At 35.6% G+C, this 20,892-nt stretch overlaps 2 protein-coding genes across 9 annotated transcripts in view; one reads left to right on the top strand and one right to left on the bottom strand.

The window, feature by feature from the left end:
• Positions 1 to 20,892, bottom strand: part of LOC141386270 (uncharacterized) — a 355,028-nt gene that overhangs the window by 7,411 nt on the left and 326,725 nt on the right. The window lies entirely within an intron of this gene.
• Positions 1 to 20,892, top strand: part of LOC147836365 (uncharacterized) — a 144,100-nt gene that overhangs the window by 102,501 nt on the left and 20,707 nt on the right. For 3 of the 8 annotated variants that reach the window (XR_015493698.1, XR_015493702.1, XR_015493697.1), the window contains 2 exons: positions 11,814 to 11,874; positions 13,501 to 15,703. Coding sequence is in view for 1 of the 8 variants with exons in the window: in XM_087257230.1 (XP_087113356.1) it covers positions 10,084 to 10,233; positions 11,814 to 11,853 (190 nt within the window). In the remaining 7 variants the exon portion in view is untranslated. Of the gene's footprint in view, positions 1 to 10,083; positions 10,234 to 11,813; positions 11,875 to 13,500; positions 16,268 to 20,892 lie in introns of those variants that run through there. The other 5 variants (XR_015493696.1, XR_015493701.1, XR_015493699.1 and 2 more) reach the window with 2 other exon arrangements.

Here is a 20,892-nt window from a genome sequence, read left to right as displayed (position 1 = left end):
TAAACAATATATAGATCGCTTTACAGGTCGTCACTTTTTAAAAATGATCCAATGGAATATAAAAGCAACTTCACCTCAGTAAAGCAAGCTAGGCAGAATAGCACTATTTACTGATGTTTTGTTGTTAAACTCAATAAAAATCTACATTATCGATGCTGTAAAAGGACCTTATGAAACTGAAAATAGTCACATCAATCTATCGCCTGAAGATTTCAGTGGCTGAACAACAATTCTGTGCATGTAACCCATTCATAACAACCCAATCTACATCAGCTTTGCGTGACTAAAATCATTTTAAAACAGAAAATAAATACTTCAGCCATGGTGTCTTCCTTCCTCCAGCATGCAAAGGTAACTCCTATATTGATTCAGGAGTTTAAAAAGTTTTGATTCAGCACGTTTTTACCCCCCCTCTCTCTCACACACACACACACACACACACACACACACACACACACACACACACACACTCTCATGAACGTGCAGCACGTGTATGCACAAACGGCGGAGCTGCATACAAACAGCTGCACAGGAGCTCAAATCTGCATTTGCTGACAGACAGTTTAGGCTACTTACTTATTTCGGAATTATGGGAGATGTCGGCCCGACACTATTTTAATTGGATGAACTTTTTTTTGTTTTATGCCTCACCCAGAATAAAAAAATACATTTAAACACATTTAGATCATTTACTGTAATCAGTATTATTGGAATGTGAACAGACTTTCAACCAGCACAACAGATGTTTCTGAAGACAGTCACCCACTGTACCTTTAAGTCTGCATAATTAAGAGCGTGGCCACTTGAGTGACAGCTAGGTCTTGCTGGTCACCATCACATCACCTTATCTGATTCTGGCTGATTACCCGCTGAACTCGCCATATACATTGAATTTTTGTTTTGTTTTATGTTGTTCCACACAGTCAGTTGCCTTTTGGAATTATTTCCTACAATTATCAGATAATATGGCATGCTGTCTTCATTTAATTGTGTTCACAAACCATTTAAGTGGCCTCCATTTCACAGGTGAGTGAAATTATAAATGTATTTATTTTATTTAAGATCATTTATCATTTATAATGTTCTTTAGACCTGTAATGCACTCCAGAATCTGACATACTGATTCACTGTAGGCTTTAGAACAATCATCTGAAGCGTTGTCATACAGTGTTGTGTCTGGATTTCATGAATAGCCTTACATTTACTAACACAGACTATATTTGAAGTATTTGTGAATAATTAGAGTTTTCCTCCTGTAGAAAGCATCATAAGAACAATGCTTAGTGGCTCAATGTTTTACAACACTGTTTTTAAAAGATTAAACACTTTATTGATATAGTATACAAACAAACACATGGTCAGAACACAAACGAGTCGCGGGTAATGAAGTATTAAGCGTTTTCCCAAAGAAAAGCCTGTCTAAGCAAATGCTAGCAGGCATCTGTAGCTCTGCTCATGGTCCACCTCTGACACACAACGCACAAACAAAATGCCGACTTTTGGTCACGCCTACTTGTAGCTTCTTTTGCGCTCTTCCGAAACCTTATGGGTTACGTCATGGATACAACGTCCATATCTTTTACAGTCTATGGAGATAACTTGTATGTACTGTACATTCATTACATGTAATAAAATGCTAAACATTATCCCAGCTTTAGTAAGGCAAAACTGTCTATCCTCAATTCAAACACCGCATTAAAAAATGGACAAATCATGTTTATGAGCATTTGAATTGAACTGTGACGGTCTAGCAGAGTTTAGTTTGGATTGTAAGCATTGTACGGTGGATAAGTCTTGAGACATTTTGATTTCCATGATCTTAAATGACATAGAATTAGTTCTATAGCTTGCCATATGTTCACCAGCTCCTCTCAAGTGGTGACTTGAGTCCACTATATTCTTCTCCTTTTCTCTGCTTTTGTCCCTCTTTGTAGCAGAGAGTAGTGAGAAGGATGGCAAAGAACGAATAGATGGAAAAAGAAACAAACTCAACTAGAATGTGTCAAGGCCCACAACTCTCCACTGTTTTCAAATCACAACTTAGATTCGCTTTCCTCTTGTAAGAAACAGGGCCTGCAGCATGTTTTTTTTTTTTTTCGACAGCTGTATGGAGAGCGCTGGTATGTGTGTGAGTGTAAAATGTAAAGAACAAGAAAGAGAGAAGGAATCTAAGAAATGAAAGAGTTAGTTAAGGGGGGCAGTTAGTGCCAGCTTTCGGTGGCCTTTTTATAACATGATTTACAATTTCTCAATGTAATGTATTAAAACGTTGACAGAGCAAAAGGGATTCACAAGATGCTGCATTAGAAACTCAATTTCTATGATGAATTGCCTGGGGCTACTGAATCGCAAACTGTTCTCCCCCTCCACCTTTTCCACTCCCCCTTCCATTGCACTGAAGTTTTTTTTTTTTTTTTTGTCCAAATCTTCTTAAACCTCTCTCTTAATCTGATCAGTTGAATGTAAGGGGGTGAAAGGATTCCTGGGCTAAAAAAGCATTCATTTTTTTGCCGTCTTGTGTTCGGTATTTCCAAATGCTGGGTCAGTAATATTCAAAAATTGCTTAGTCCTCGTACTGCCAGTTGGCTCACTCTGATCTTTTCTCCTTCATGCTTGTATTAACTAAGGGGTTCAAGGCTTTTTTTTTAAATATTCTTTCTGACAAGAATGGGTGCAATAGTCAACTGTTTAAATGCGTTCGTATTAACACTGCTTAAATTCGTCAGTACAGTCCATTATTACATTTTCTTCACATTCTAATTATACCCTAATGGAATGACATTTCTTTTCAAAATGGAAAATGATTCTGAAAAAAATATTTTTTCGCATAATAACTGTTGGGAGAAAAAGGGTAAGTGTCACCGTTTCCCTTAAAGCGGTTCAAAAAATAATAATAATAATGACCTCAAATTGGTTACTGGTGTGTAGAGGGATTTAGGCAAAATTTCCTCAGAAGTGCAGACAGCGGGAATGGCTGTTTCAGCCGTTCACAGCGGGAATGTGGGAGCTTGGAAAGGGTGGATGCTTTCAGAAAAGCTTGCTTGGCCAGCATTAGCTACTTTCGCTTAGTTGTATACGATTAGGAATCAGACAAATGCATTCCATTGCTTGCTAAGATGGGTTTTTAAGGGTTCATATTTGAGGGGAAGCTGTATTTTTCCAGGCTGCGTTAAAGTAAAAGCCTTACATATAGAAATACTCACAGGTGGCAGCTTGTAAAACACCTTTCTAAACCCAAAGTTAAAAAAATACAACCCTTAATATTTATTATTACACACTTGCATTGCCGATCTGTTGTTTGACTGCACTATTACATTCATATGCATGAAATATGGCTGTATATCAACATATGTGACACATGACTAAGAGTACACAGAATATGCACATGCAGAAATTTGCAGATTTCCATAGATTTTTTTTAGCCAAACATTTAGTTTATTTATTAACCTATGTAAGTATATATTTATTTAGTTTTATATTAATTTCAGCAATATTATTGAATAATATGCAACTGTTTACGTGGTTTATTTACAGAACAGTTTGCAAAGTAATATATTCTGTCTTTCAGTATATATTTAACTTTTCATTTATTTCTGTATATGGCAGACGTGCTTTGTTTACTGAATAAAATGAGACTAATTGAATGTGCATTGCATTTTAGTTACTGCATTATAGTTATACTGTCTTAGTTTTGCATAATTCCATAATAAAAATGTCTGCAGATTCTGACTGGCCTTACCCATGACCACAAATCTAAGTCTTAAGTGGCACAGGTATGATTTTGGCAAAAGCAAAATATACATTATATTGGTCAAAATTCTAAATGTTATGCCAGAAATGATTAGAATGTTTAAAAAAACGAATTAGTAATGTGCATTACTAAGCACTTAAAACCATTTTAAAGGTTGATTTTATCAATGTTTTTAAGCCTCAAATTTCAAACAGTTTTTAAAGCATTTTTAACAGTATTTCAAATTCTCAAAATTCTCAAATCTCTTCCAAATATTGTTCTATCATATCAATGCACACATCAGTGGAAAGCTTATTTATCAAGCTTTCAGATATAAATCATTTTTAGACACTAAACCAAATTGACCCTTATAAATCACACATTGACTGTATCATATGAATTTACCAGTTAATGGTCAAAAATCCAGTATTGGCCAGTAAATGGTCAAATCACTTGCTCTACAAACAAGTATTTTTTTGACAATGCGTAAAAATATAATTAATAAGAAAATACCAGTTTGTAACATAAAACAGCTTAACAAAACTTCCAATGGCTGTGCCTGCTCATATTTGAAAAATAAGGTCAATAAAGTTAATCTCCTGTCATCATCTAAAGCAGAGATGTTTGCCATTGGTAACCTTTAAATTGGTCCATCATCTGAGAAGAGAAGGACAATGATGGTCAACTGTCATTTCTAATTTAATGTAGCATTTTATTTGTTTGTTTTATTGCTAGGCTACAACAAATCTGAAATTAAAAGTTTCAGTTAAATGTTTTAAATCGATCAGATTGTTTCTTAAATGTACATACTGATAGAAGATAATGCAGAGACATCAGTGAGAAAATGAACACAAAGGCAGATTCTGCTTGACCAGTGTATTCTGCATTGATTCCACTGTTATAAATGTGATTGTTTCTGTTTTTATTGTAATGAGTTATAATTGTAAGAATTGTACTGCATTAAGTAATACGATTTCCTAGTGTTGGGTTGCAGCTGGATATTTAATAAACAACATTAGCTATTAGAAAACTGTTTTGGAAAATATGAAATGCAGAGATTAAATGCAACAATAGAAAGATCATTAAAATTACATTAAAATGTTTTTTAAATGTTTGACTTCAGCCACAAATTTGCTCTGGAACAAATAATAGATTACGATACAATATATGATGTCAATGACTGATGATTGATAGTTTCGATTTCTGTTATTTATCCACTATAGAGACATACATCAGAGCCAGCAGTAGATTACAGAAAACCTGTGAGGTAAGACAATGACATGATCATATGGTGCATATCTGTGTGTATTTCTTGCGTGAAACAACAGAAGTGTGAATAAATATGACACAATGTCCATTTAAGCCGGAACAATCTATTAACATCAGGTAAAGCCATTAAAAAGGCCTGAATATTTCAGAACCTAATTTAGCAAGGCCAGCAAGCCAAGCTAAACAGTTTCCACCAGTCAGATCACAGGAGAAAGAAAGTAATCCTTCAGATCAAAACAATAAATAAGAACCCAACAAGAGCATTCACAGAGACTTTAGTTGAGAATTTCTAGATCTTGGCCTGTGTTCGACAAGGATGATGGCGTCGTACTGTGTGATTGTTCCTCTTCGGCCATTGTTCTGCGTGATTTACAAAACGCACACAATATCATGATATTACTTGCGGTTTACACTGGCTGAATGTGGTGTGAACATGACGTGAATGCGCTTAAAGAAGCTCAGCTCACCCTTTTGTTTGAGGTCTTGATGGGAATAGTAGAGCCTTGAAGCTGTCAGCCCAATAAAGAAGCCATTCCAGCCCTGCCTCGACACTGGTGGGGGGATTCAAAGGAGACGGAGGGGGGAACCAGATTTAGTTCACTGCTGTTTCCTTCCTACAAAAAGCCCCTGCATTAAAGGAAATCCAAATATTTGAGCATTACCAGAGGATGATAATGTAAAATCAACGTAAAATTGCCACAATACGATGTGTGACAGTTTTGCCATAATGCGCCTCGCTGGGATTAGTCATTCATTAAACAGGTTTGCCATGCAAAGCTACTGTCAGATATTTGTCTGGAATTAGAGAGGAAAGAAGACGAAGAAAAAAAAAAACACACAACCAAATAGATCCTCTGAACAATTAACATCACCCGTCTCATTATAATGACCAACTTAATCTTTAAGCATATGAGTTCCCTGGTTTGGATTTCAAGGCGAGATTTCCAGCGCCGTCTTTGTCAGAACAAAACAAAAGAATGGCTGAAACAAAAGCTTGTGTAAACAAATGTTCAGATTTGTCTAAAAAGAAATCAGCTCAGTATATACAAGACATGATATTGTCTCAAAAACGCATACTAGACAATAACAAAATGAATATTCAATCCTGTATCATTTTATGCCGGTGTAGTGATACTGTTGAAATGTCTAACGATTCAGTGACTGAGCGAAGAACGCAGTAGGTCTATTTTTAGAACGATTTCAGCTATTTCATGCTTTACTTTAACAATACTTGCTTTCATAAGTGGCATCTGAGTTTTACACTTTTGTATAATGTGATAACGTATATAGACCACAGAATTTGTCTGGAAAAAAAGAGTGAAGAAAGTGTGCTCAACAATATAAGGAATGGTATCGTGTAAATGGACACAAGCGTTGCGGAAGATGTTTGAAAATGATTATCAACGATACTGTGCGAGGAAACTGTAACGGCACGTTTATCTTTGGCTTACATCTCCAGCCAAAGTTGGCTGCCTTGTATAAATGTCACTTTTGTTGAAAAGCTGTTAAAGCATTCTTGTCCAAACCTATAACAGATGATATTTGAATTCAAGATCCCTTGAATGACCAAACAGACACTCGGTTCATGATCACAGTTCTTTCAACCTTGAATCTCTTTCAAATGAAACGTGTGTGTGTGTGTGTGTGTGTGTGTGTGTGTGTGTGTGTAAGAAACAAGGACCTGTAGAGCTCCCTCTGTAGAAACTTTACAGTAAAAATGGCTTGCAAACATAACCTATTTTTTTTTTAATTATTAAATTATATAAGGCGATATTATATTATATTATATTATATTATATTTATTATATTATATTATAGTCATTGCATTCAAATGCGACTGTAATAATTACTGTGCTGTAATAAATATGCTCAGAATTACTGAAAGCATGGTAACATTTAATTTAGCAGTTTCAAACCTTTTATGCTTTAATTATATGACATACAATTACGGTAAATACACAACCACAGTGCCAAGATGTTATCATTTACTTTTAACACAACTTGACTGTGGCCTTGCTGATTAGATCTTCATGTAAATCTCACTGGACTGAACATCTTGCGTGTTTGTGTGTATATACGCCACTGTCAACTCTCCCCATTCATTTTGCAGTCTGATTGAAAGGAGCACAGATGAAATTTATCTGTCACAATGGCTAATGAAAACCCTGCCACATCTGACCAAGACCTTGGTGGCCTTAGCGATAATACAGCTTTGTCCAGGCCACCTCAGCCCTATAAATGTGAGAATTCCTTGCCTTTGGAAGTGTTTTATTTGTCATTCTTTCGGGAATGATAAAGAGATTGGTCTCCAGGGAATGTTTTGTTGCTGCCATAAAGGGAAGGCCATGTCAGCGTTATTATTTTTTTCTTGTGGCAATCTCCACATTTTCAGCCCACTTTAATCTGTTTGGCAGCTGGTCAGGTGGGATGTGGCCTTGCCCCTCTGTCACCTCTCGTGAGGGTCCCAGTGGTAAATATGAAGCCGCGTCATGGCTTTTCCAGCCAGAGGGAGGACCGAGCAATGCCATCGCATACAAATACGCTTTTGATATGCTTTAGGAAGAGGATGAACAGACTCTTTCTCTCTACATAAAAGCACTTTTATTTTTCATCTACTTAAAAAGAGGGGGGAAAACATATAGGCCAGTGACAAATAGGTTTATTCCACTTTTGATAAAGAGATAGCACACTCAACAATTAAAATGCTATTACTGTACAAACCCCCAGGCCATACAAGATGTAATTGACTTAATTTTATCAATAGGATAAATGAAGATTTTTTTTTAGCTGGAACAATGGTTATTCTTAAAATGTCAATGGCTAATCATACTTTGAGTTTATGATGATATCAAGTCATTTTGACTCCTTATACCTTCATCATTATCACTTTCTGATTTATTAGGTTTGGGTTTGACTTAAGGGTTAATATTTGTTTTATTCTGCATTGGTCAGATAACATTGCAACCAAGGTTGCACAATATTAGAAAAATCTGATATTACTATATATTTTTTTGCAATAAATATTTGAAAACAGTTTCAGAAGATAGTTAAATAGCTCTATTTGAAGGTTTTCTGGGGAATCTAACAGTATTTGGGTACAGAAATTGAGTAATCATAATGCAAAAATAATGCTTTTCTTGTTCTTTTCAATGTTTTGTTTTGTTTCTAGTCCCCCACCCCCCCCACCCCCCCCCCCAAAAAAAAAAAAAAAAAAAAAAAAATATATATATATATATATATATATATATATATATATATATATATATATATATATATATATATATATATATATATATATATATAACAAAATTCAAATAATTCAATAAATCTAAAAAAAAGACTAAGTAAAAAATATTTCTTAGTTTTCATCGTCAGAAGAAATAAGTGAAACTTAGAAGATTTGACTTGTTTTAAGGAAATTCTGTCGGTGGGGTAAGTGAAAATCTTATTTTCGCAACGAAATTGAGATATTTGTTATAGAAACAAGACAAAAATTATAAGTAAGAAATGTTTTTTTGCATTTATCATATAAAGTCCATATAAATACAGTGATTAAATACAATTTTGCAGCTCCTGGTCAACTAGAATTCAGACTGGACAATAGAGGTAAGAATCCAATCGCAGTTTAATAAGATTATTAAATCTTATTTAATAATTATGCAGGCAAACAATATCAAAAACAGGTGAGGTTAGTACAAAAAGGACAATCCGGGAATGGGGTCAAAAACAGGAAAGAATCAAAATAGGTGACTAAACAGGATCAATTATATAACAAGAAGAAGAAACATCAGGACAAGCATACAAAGATTAACTCAACACATCACGTCAACATTAAGACTCTTTACTGAACTAGTGTTTGTGTGGTGAATAAGTAGTCCATGTAATCAGTCCATGAAGCGCTACAGCTGTGTGCATGTAATCACATGAGAGTTACGGAAGCAGGTGTGTGTAGTGCAGGACAGGATTTGTAGTTCCTTAAAACATCTGTAGTTAACCAGCGATCTCTCAGGAAGGGATCGCTGGAGATCATGACATTTGTGATGTTACTATTGCATATGTACATCTTACAATATTGATGCTGAAACAATATATTGTGCAGCCCTAATTGCCACCAAATTTAAATAATAAATATTCTCATTTTGACCACGAAATATTGACTTTTTTTAACTGTCCTGGAGTTAAAACATTGGCATTTTAGTTATAAGAATGAATAAAAACAGGTCTGTAAATGACACAGTTTTGGATGGATGGATGGATGGATGGATGGATGGATGGATGGATGGATGGATGAATGAGCAAGCAATACAAATGCTAACTTTCACTGACAAAATTTGGAAACAAATGCTGTAAGTACTTTAATACAATAAATAAAAGAAAAAAAAAAAAGAAAGAAAGAAAGAAAGAAAGAAAGAAAGAAAGAAAGAAAGAAAGAAAGAAAGAAAAAGACAGACATAATCACCTGCAATCCAGGCTCATAGTTCAATCACTTTCTGTATTGAGAGGACACTGGACAACAAATAGTCAGGCAGGCAATGGCAAAAAGAGTAGTAGGGTCATAGGCAAAGAGATCAGTCCAGGTGGCAAACTATGTAAACAACGGAACACAGCAAGGGTCAAACAAGTCAAGGCAAGCGAGGTAAGGCAAGGCAAACGCTTAGTAATGCACTAAAACAATAGTTTTAGTTTGATTAAATAAAAAGACTCAGTAAAGATGTGTGGGTTTTATGAAGATTTTATTATTAAAGTTTGGAGGTATAACTTATTTATCTCAGGAGTTTCCCTAAATGAAATGTTGAAAATAAACATTACCATGATTACCTTTACAAAGGCATAATCACATTAAGGGTGTTTATTTTCTGAAATTCTTATTAAAATCTGTTTTATTTGTATTGTGCAACATATATTTATAATGTCTTTATGCATTGTGAAAAGGAAAAAAAAAACAATAAATCATTGTATGAATGCTGTAATGTTTAAATAATTTTCAGTTAAAATGTGTAAAGGTCCTGTGACCATCAGGAGGAACCAGGGAAGAACACAGCATCTCATTTCTCAGAGGAGTCAAATGCATTCTCTGTTCTCAGGGTCCCCCGAGTTCGTTCTTCTGAAGTAACTTGGCAAGATCACTCTCCACAAGAACACAAGTCGGTTCTCTGCATTCTTGGAATTGAGAAACAGCCAATGATCTTCAGCTGTGTTTCTGTGTGTGTGTCATCAGCAGAAAACCTTAACAGGTGTGTTGAGCTGCTGATTTGTAGTCCATATAACGATGAAATTGTAGTCTGAGTGAAAGTGAATGATTCCCAGCGATCTACGAGCCTGGATCGCTGGTGATTGTGACTGAAAGCAAGAAAGATAGGGAGATAGAAAGAAAGAACGAATGACAAAAAGAAAAATAAAATACTAAAAATGAGTAAAAATACAGTAAAATTACATTTTACTCAAACACTATAAACTGTAAATTCATTATTTTGAAATATATCTTAGTTAACATAAAGTCCAGTAGCATAGCGACAAAAAAGGCCAAGCTAGGAGCCACATGTGCCAACTTGCAGGCTCCTGTAGAGATGCATTTTATGAATGACCACAAACCACAGTTTTAGCTAAAATGTTTCACAGTTTCACCTACATTTCTGAATGACCTTTGAGTACAGTAAACACTTTTAAAAGAACTATCCCTTTAACTTTTCAAATCTGAAGGCCTCAGCCCTGATTACTGTAGATAAATCAATTATATTAATGGGTTTAAACCAGCATATTATGTACATTGTTGTTCTTTTGCAAACGTAACACTTAGCAGAAATTGCAAGGAACTTTCTATTAGCAAGTGTCTTTTGTTTTTCCTCACCGTGAGCCTCTGTATGAATAAGTCTGAGTATCCTACGAGTGCTGTCACCACATAATGGCCCTAATATGAAGTGTCCCCCTGGGATGCTGAGGGTCATTAACTCTAATGCCATTTTCTGCTGTGAAGGCCCTACACCCTCTCACCCCACCCCCCTTTTCTCTAAGCACTAGCAAATCGAACTCATAGAAAAAGAAAAAAGCCCCCCAAAAAGGAACGCTTTATAAAGGGCGCTTTGTCTCAGATTCAGTTTTGACCTTGGTAAAACTGTGGATATGAGGCCAAAGCCTTGTCAGGAGGAGTGTGCGGTGAAGTCTTGAGTGGTTTTGAGGGGTCCGAGTGTGTGCACAGCATAAGTAGAAGTCAAACGGCATCTATGGACTAAGCAATGGCGGTGGTGATGAAGACAAGGGGTGGACAGGTCATATAGCCATGCTCTTTGTAAATGGTGCGACTATTGATTTTTTGCTCTCCCTGAGGACAACGGACAAATGGTGGCAGCTTGGCAAAAGTTGTTTCTGTCAGGTGTCTGTGTGTTTAATAATGTGTACGGATGGTTTAAGGACATATTCCATTGAATACTGTGAAAAAAGTACCTTAGAGTGTCGTTTGCGGCCTTAATTACATTTGAGGGAAAACAACCGTCTTGTGGGTTTGGTAATGGGCCCAGCGGGATACCATTCACTTACTGAGCTTTATTGCAGTGCTCGTCAAACACCTCCAGTCGGGTGGACATGTGGGGCTTATGTTTCAATCCAAACCAACCCAGCTTGTGAAGATGTGTTGATGATTACTGAAGGATAAACAAATGATTAAAAGTAAAAAAAAAAGACTCGATTTTCCTCAGTGCTGTGAAACTCTGTTTAGTTGTTTAAGTATCTTTGCGTTAATGACTTATTTTATTAAATTAAATATCATTCACTTACCAAGCATCATGTCATTGAAAATATGTGGCTTTCTTTCTTCCAGGAAACACAAAAGGAGACGGACAGACATTTCAGTAAAGTAAAGAGTTTGGAGCAGCAAAAGGGTGAGTAAATGACAACAGTTTTACTATTATTACTTATGACTCATTTTTTTGTTCAACTGTTAAAGTACTGTCTATGGGCAACATCATTTTGCATTTGCTATTTACATGGCAGACTGTAGTGGGAAAAACTGGATGGAAAAAACTGCTTCACTTGAAAACACTATCTGATAAAAAATGACATTTTTTCAGACTTATCGATGATAAAGAACGAGCCTCCTAAATTCAGCCTCTTTACTTTTACTCATTACTTTACTCCTTTACTTTTGTAAATAAGAAAATGATGGAAACTCACTCCACTAAAGACATCCATTAGCCTACATACTGAATTTAGTTTGTTAAGCGCAAAGATTTGTTTTAAAACTATTTCAAAATTCAGTTTTAATTTACCAGCTAATGAATAAATAAACAATAATAACAAAGTGTGGTCAAAAAACTGTGTTATATCCAAACACACATCGAATTCTTATGCTCCATATGGTGATGCACACTTCTCCAAAACCCAACAATGGACAAATCTAAACTTGGTTTTATTAAAACAAATATAAATATGTGTATGATAAACAATACTGATAATAATCATAACATTATAATCAAACAGTAAATTGTCATAAATAAACTGCAAAAAGCCCCCCGACATGAAGAAGGCATGGAAGTAGACGTTTTTATCTATGTAGTGAATAAAATGTTTTTAAATATTTTAATCCTTTATTTTTTTCCATTAGTAAATATATTTACTGGACATCCTGTGTATTAAGCGTTTAAACTAGCATAGGCGCATAACTAAGGGGCTCTGCGCTGGACTTTAGACTAGGTTTTACTTGGTCAATGGTGTGGTCTATTTCAGTTTCTCAAAATAGCAATGCATCAACAATCTGCCTTAACACTCCTTCTTTATAGACCAGAACACCCATGAGTCCACACAGTGCCGCAAATGGGTTTTCAATTTAAACAAAGTGATGCAAAATGTAAAAATTAGAGTTGCGCTGGTCTAAAAATAGCAACAAATCGCGTAAAACACACCTTGCGCCTTATTGCGCGGGGTGTATAATAGGGCCCATAGACTTAAATGTTAATGTTTAATGTTATTGTTTACTGTTATTGAAATAAATATTCATTTAAATGAAATAAAGCTGTAAATTAAATTAAATATTATGGAGTGGAACTGAAAAAAAAACTTTACTATTATATTATTATTAAATTATTATTATTATTAAAACAGTAATAAAATTTTACAAATATTTATACACTCACATATACGTTCAAAATCGTATTGTTTGATGTTTACACCACATTTTAGATACATTAAAATTACATTTAAATACATGTAGCATTTAAAACCAGATCTTAGTACTTAGTTTTGAAACTGATGTTTAAAATAGTTTTGGACATCTTCTTTTTATCCATTATCACTCTTACTTGTCCAGACTTTGTTGTCAATAACTGACACCTTTATCTACTTTATTAGTTTAATTTATTTCTTGTTTGTACATACTGTATGTATGTATGTATGTATGTATGTATGTGTGTATGCATATATGTTAGCATGTATTGTATGTATGTATTAAAATTGTCATAATTCTGATGTCTAAAATTGTTAACCTAATATTGAATTGGTCTGCATTATAGGGTTGGGCCGATAGACAATACCATCATCCATCGCCAATGACCAATAGACAACACGATGCTGAGCTGGCATTGTCGTTCCTCCGCCCTGTCAACAACGCAAACCTGCTTGCAAAAAATACACACTTAGACCCAGTTTACACTAATATATCTTATATATATCTAATATATGATCCACATCCACACGTGTTTTACCTAGCATTTCTAAACAGTCTTGCGTCCGCTGAAAACGCACATCACGTGATCACGCGTACACACACACACACACACACACAATGCCACACACACAGCCAGTAAGCCACACACACAAATTGTCATGCGCTCGTAGCTCCAGTAGTGCACGTCGGACAGTTTATCAATCAAGGATGTACTGCTGGATCGCGTCTCACTATAGTTGTTAAACATGATATTTAATTGATCTTGTCTCTATCTGATAACTCTTTGGCCTTGTGAATCTATCAGGTAACGTGTCACAGCATCAGTACACTGCTTCATTCTTTCACTTTAACACTTGTACTTAGAAATTTTAGTGAAGACCTTTAGTGATACTGTTGGTTGTGCTCCATTTTTACTGACAAACCTCCCGCGGAAAAAGAGATTGACGTGGTAATTTGTGCGCAACTTACCTTTATTTATTTATGATTTGTTTATGGGTAAAACAAAGACCATGCGGGTCTGGTAGTAAAAATGGTAGGCCACAAATAATTAATTTGTTATTAATTAATTAATTAATTATTCATAAATAATTAACTCACCTCCGCCTATGCCATCGTCCATTGGGATGTTTCACATTAGACATCTTACGATGCCAAATTGGTCGACATCGCCCAACCCTACTGCATTATTGATCTTCCATTGGGGACAAATACAGTTGTAACAGCAGCAGGACAGATCTGGGTCTTTGCTTTTCAGTATTGTGTTATGTGCACTGCTAATGATCTGTGCTGATGTATTCAGTTCAAACAACCAGCAACTGAGGTGAATCTTCAAACTTCAGAGCCTCTGGGCCCATTTCCCTGCACAGCAGCTTAAAGGTAGGAAAGGTCCCAGGCAGAGTAATACTAGAGCGTTTGTCCCTGTCAAATCTATCTTTCCACTCTTGCACACACTGTGACCATTTCACATTGACCCACGGGTTATCTTATGGAAGGCTTACAGTGGAGCAGAAGCTCATCGCCAGTTTGCTTTGCTCATGGTCCACCATGAAGATCTGGTAACTCTGCTACAAACTGATTTGATCTTATCAACTAAATCTAAAAAGCGGGACCTGTGTAGATTTTATCTTTAGATAATCACAGTTTATTGAACATTTTAGCATTTTTGGACATAATTAGTAATTTGGGGGTTTCATAGTATGCATTTTGATTTTGTAGTTTTTGCATACATTTATGGTTGGTTCTTCATTAATTGAATAGTTTATGCAAAAAAGAAAGCCAACAAAAGGATGCAGATTAAAAGTAAAAATGTTGAAAAAAAAAACATTTAGTTTCTTGCACAAGCTGTTTATTTTGCTCCATAAAAACTCATTGTATCATCAGTAGCCATGAGTATTAATATAGTATTGCCAATATCAGTGGTCCTCAACCCCCAGGCGGTGGATTGGCACCGGTCCGTGGATCAGTTGGTATCGGGCCACACAAGAAGTCATTTATTACTTTCGTTTTATTTATTATCTGAATCTGAACAATCTTTTATTTTGAAAAATCTTTTATTTTGAAAAATGACCGTATTCTGCCGGGTACATCTCATTCACTTAAGTGCCAAAATTTATCCCACAAGCAGCAAAATGACTAAGAAACAGACATCTTTGCAAAGATTCTTTGCAAATTGGAAAAGGTGAAGGGCCCACGAACTGCTAAGGATTAGATGCACAACCCATTTGTTAGCAAATCAGGTGAATCCACCATGGCCGAGCAAGAAGATCAACTGCTGGAGATCCCAAATGAAGACAGCTATTTACACATTGCATCTTTTCTGAGCACAAGTTTGTTATTTCCAATGGAGGCGCTCGGCTTGTGCGCACATATTGGCTATGATGTGCGTGCCTTCCAGGCATACCTAGTTGAAAACATCTTCAGAACGTTGCGAGTCATGTGACAAGAACTGACCGATCAGCTTCATATTTTGTATGGAATATACACATTTCGGTAACACAGCTGTGCTTTATATTTTTTTCTATAAATAAAACTCGTATCAGAGTTGCAGCAATGTTTTGTCAACTTGTCATCACTTGAGAAAATGGTTGATGGTCACCTAGTAATCAACATACACCCACTCCCCCTTAACGGACACGGTAAAATTGTCAAGTTTTGGCCTGTGACAAAAAGGTTGAAGACCTCTGAAAACTGCTGTAATCACTGACTTGGAGAACCACATATTCACTTAAATTAATTTTTTTAAGCCCGCTTAAACAGAAAGTTGCTGCAGACTTTTATTTCAGTGTGATGATGTATGTCCAATTGAAACTGAATAGGGCCAGGGTTTTAAATTTGCGCTTTTGCTTGCAGCAAACTAACGATTGGATGGGCATGTAAGCATGTTTTAGTTTTTTTTTTCAGTGAATTGATTTGCATGGATTAATCTTTCATCTCAAGACTAACAATGTGTAAAATATTAAATTAAACATTGTAAAATTAGATTTTAAACAGACTTTAATCCATACTAAAGAAAAAGCCTGAGACCAGCCTAAGTTTGAGTAAATGAACAGAATAGTTTCATTTTTGGGCGAACTGTCCCTTTAAATGGATTAAAAATGGGGAAAATCATATGGAAAAGGGTGACGTTTTCCATTTAAAATGAATGGTGGCATTGCTTGAATACTAAGAGAGTAGAAGCAATCAGCACTTCTTCCTTTTTTTCAGACCTAAAATCACAAAGTATGCTATTGTGGGCACCGCTATTATGCTCTCAGCCTTCTAGTGGGTTAGTCGTGAATGTTTTTCATATTACCGTCTCTCCACTTGACTATTGTGTCATAAAGAGATTTTCATCTAGTACATTGACTCACAAAAATGCCCACATGCATGCAAATAAAAAGGGACTTGACAAACAAAAGCGCTCCAATGAAAACCCCAATTGTGTGCGGAAGTATACAGCATGGCCATAAAGCATTTAAACGGAAAGAAATTAACATTTGAAATGGACTCAGCTGTTGTCTGCTAATTAGTTGTCCTTGGGAGAGAAAGAATGGAACGGTCCCTTTCAGTGTCAGCCTGTGCCCTTGTCATTTAGGCCTCCTTCCTCCAGACTGTTCAAGGTAACCGGCAAACCACCTTGTTTGAACTATAGGATAATTCGTGTCTGGTTCGTTTAATTCTCAGCATTAACCATATACAGCACCCTGATATGACAAGAAAACTAATAAAAAGATAGATAGATAGATAGATAGATAGATAGATAGATAGATAGATAGATAGATAGATAGATAGATAGATAGATAGATAGATAGATAGATAGATAGATAGATAGATAGATAGATAGATAGATAGATAGATAGATAGATAGATAGATAGATAGATAGATAGATAGATAGATAGATAGATAGATAGATAGATAGATAGATAGATAGATAGATAGATAGATAGATAGATAGATAGATAGATAGATAGATAGATAGATAGATAGATAGATAGATTAGGCAAGTCGTTTGACAACAGTGGTTTGTTCCCTAACCAGTCAAAAATTATAATTTCTTAAGGGGCTAATAATTTTAGGGGGCTAAAAGTATTTTAAAAAAATTTCAGAACTTCTTTCATTCCAGAAAAATAATGAATTATATTTTTATGTTTATTTATTTTTAGAAATATAATTGAATATCAGCCAGTATGTTTGTGCTTTCTTATTTCCTCTATTTTCCACTTCTCTTTATACTCCCTTAAAGTAAGTATCTTTAAATACACTTTATCAAAATTATTTGCCTATTTTTTAAATCCCCCTGGATTGCATTTCTCAACCCCGAATCTCACTAGTTTATACACACATTTTTTCAACACATCACATAATTTCTAAAATACCAGCCTCTGTTGTAATGTCGATTTATGGTAAAAGTACTGGGATTAATACATATACTATGAAATATTAAGTGTAAGATCAATTTATTAAAAAACATAATCAAAATAAAATATTTTCGAAACTAAATTATCTTTATTTTTTTAAGTATGCCATACAATATTTTTTACAATAAAACTAAAATCAAGCGTAGTAGTGCAACAGGATAATGTTTGTTTGATTTTTTTTTTTTGTAAACCAACAATTCTGTGTAGTGTAATCCATAATTTAAAACATTCATTCTTTAAATGACTTTAACATTCATTATTTAAAACAGTCAACCATTTGTTAGAGCAGGCAGTTAAAGGGTTAAAGATTGAGTAATTTTTTTTTATTAGTGGCTAAATAATTTTTCAATTATTAATATTGACCAGTATGGTAATATATTTACATTGTATCATTATTAAAGGGCACCTATGGTGACAAATCTACTTTTCAAGCTGTTTGGACAGACGTGTGTAGGTATAGTGTATAGGCTGTCATATTGGGGTAAAATGAACACACCCAGTCCTTTTTTTTTTTCAAATTAACAACATAAAAACGGTGGACCAATTGAAGCGGTTTTCAGACTGAACGCAACTTAACGTAGGAGTGAGGTCCCCCGCCCACTATATGGATTGACAGCTGCGTATTAACATGTCTCTGTAGTAACAGGTATAATCATATCAACAAGGCAGGACGTGCGCAAGTCAACCGGGAATAAAAGGTCTGTTCAGTTTGCTAGGATCATGCATCATCAAATGTGATCAAGAGTGAGTTTAAAAAAGTTTAAAATGTATTAAAACAGTGCATGTGTGTAATGAATTACAGGGATTTACTTCAGCTTTACTTCATCAGCACAGCCACGTGTCAGAACAATTAAAAAGAAGGCGATTCAATCCCGGTTTTGGAACGTTAAATCAGGTTTATTTTGTACATAAACATAACAGATATCCACACAGCAGTGGAGATTAACCTGTGTCCTGTCAAATTTGCATGCAAAAAGAGTGCAAAGCTAAATGCGCGCGGTGTCTGTGTATGTGCATGTCCGCGCTGTGTGTGTGTGTGTGCGTTTGTAACGACATTGTGTGTGACTCATCATTGCAACTCCACAACAAATGCATCAAATACTCATTGGTAAAGTTTTTACTGTAGTATTTCTCCAGTGGCGTAGCGGACGGGCCCGCAGGGCACGCACCGCGGGGGGGCCCCGCGTGATTAGGGGGCCCCACGTCGTCGCGATTTTTAATAATTGAAAATCCAGGAACCGCAATAATCAAACTCTTGGGAACAACTGTGGTCGGAACCAAAGGTTACAGGACTGTGTTCTCTGAACTCCGCTCAGGCGGTGGACTACTTCATTCTGATTGCTTGCCGCCGAACCGCGTCATAGCCAATGAAGACGCGCCGCTGTTTCTCGCCGCCGGTTCTCGTTAAAAAATGAATGACTTCTGGCTACTTTGACGCTCTCGCCACTTTCGGTTTGTGATCGCTCCTCAGTTTGTGAAGGATTCCCCGCGTTGTCACGCCACTCCGCCTCCTTTCCCCGCTCCTCAATTTGTGACATAGATATATACACTAGATATCGCATAGGGACCCTGAGCATGCGTCTATAGCGCCGCCACATTGGTACAGTGCACCCAGGACAAATGTCATTCAACCGCACTAGTCAAGACAGTGTTATTACGTGAAGATGCTGGACTTAAGCGCCGTCTACGAGTGTAGTAACGAGCAAACAAAGAAAACAAAGCACAAAGGCAGAACATTTCATAGGATTAAGTTTTTTACGTTTTTGTATGTTTTGAAATTTGTGCTAAACAGGTAACGTTATTGATGATAATAGCTATAGTCACTTACTGCATTCACCATAAGGCAAAGTAGCACTAACTCGCACTAAACACTCGGTTTATGCTAGGTTTGTTGAATAAATCAGCAAACAATGCCAAAGAAATATGACAAAGAGATACTGTGGTGCCAGAAACTTGTATTATTGTCGGCTAGTGAACAAGTCGTTCATAACGGAGATTCATTCACAAACAAATCGCTCCCTCCGTCAGTATGAGCAGTGAAAGCAGGAGAGGAGCTGTATTTCAGCACACGATTAGATCAAATTTAACAGGGAGAGTGAATAGTACATTTCCATACACACAAACACAAGCTTTTTGTCAGGAATGCCCGTGCGATAAGTGATCCATCAAAGTAGAAAAGTGATGTCAAATAAAAATTTTCATCATTAAAAAAAAATGCATACTAACATCCAGGAAAACTCCCGATCATAGACATATGTGTATATGTGTATATCTATGTGTATACCCCCCCCCCCCCCCCCCCCCCGCCTTCAACTGGGGGCCCCGTCGGTGATCCCTGCAGGGGGGCCTCCGCATTTTGCGCTACGCCACTGTATTTCTCACAAACGTTACGTGAGATCTTCCTCCTTTATGTCTGTCTATTGTCTAAAGCAGCCAAAGGAGGAGATTAAGGCACGCTGACAGGCAAGTGGAAACGGTGGGCAGGGAGGACTAGCCTTAAAGGCGAAGTACAAAAAAAAAAAAAAAAAAAAAAACGGTACCTGTTACTCAGAGGTAAAAAAAAAAGGGGGAGCCTTATAGAAGGTATAATAAAAAATCTGTTGGGTGTTTTGAGCTGAAACTTTACAGACACATTCTAGAGACAGAAAAGACGTATATTAAATCTTGAAAAAGGGGTAACCTAGGTGCCCTTTATTTTAAGAATGAATGTATAAATGAACAATTGAATGAATGAACACCAGTAATAATAATAACAACAACAACAATTATTTATTCAGTCATGTTTTAATTTAATTGACTGATTGATCATTATATAAATATAATAAATAGAAATAAATAAAATAATAATTCTAAACAATAAATAGAAATAGCTGAAATTTCAGTAAATCAGTCAATCAGTCAGCCTATAGGTTAACTTAACATTTTAAGGAAGCACAGATACACCTAATTATTTAAAACATTTACAGTATACATATTAGATAAATGATTAGTGAATCTGAAAATGCATATGAGTAAGTCAAACTTCTTTTGATTAAAAACAAAACTTTGTAGCCACAAAAAAAAAATATAAAAAAAATAAAACAACAATAGATAATGCAAAAATTATATTAATGTATATTTTAAAGGTAGTCTGGATGTACTTTTGTCAAGTTGCAGTTGTATCATAGTATGTATTTCTGTACTGTTTGAATTAAGATATCATTTTGTGTCATAAACTTGGAAAGTATGAATTTCCAATACACTCTGTGGAGCCAGTGCCTAAACTAATAATAATCCAATATTTGTGACAATCTCCAATAAGCAGTTTTCTTAAGATGGTGATTATACATTTCTTATGCAT

This window comes from Danio rerio, chromosome 6, assembly GCF_052040795.2.
Source record: "Danio rerio strain M-AB ecotype USA chromosome 6, GRCz13ab, whole genome shotgun sequence".
Lineage (NCBI taxonomy): Eukaryota > Metazoa > Chordata > Actinopteri > Cypriniformes > Danionidae > Danio > Danio rerio.
This window is presented reverse-complemented; position numbering and strand designations above follow the sequence as displayed.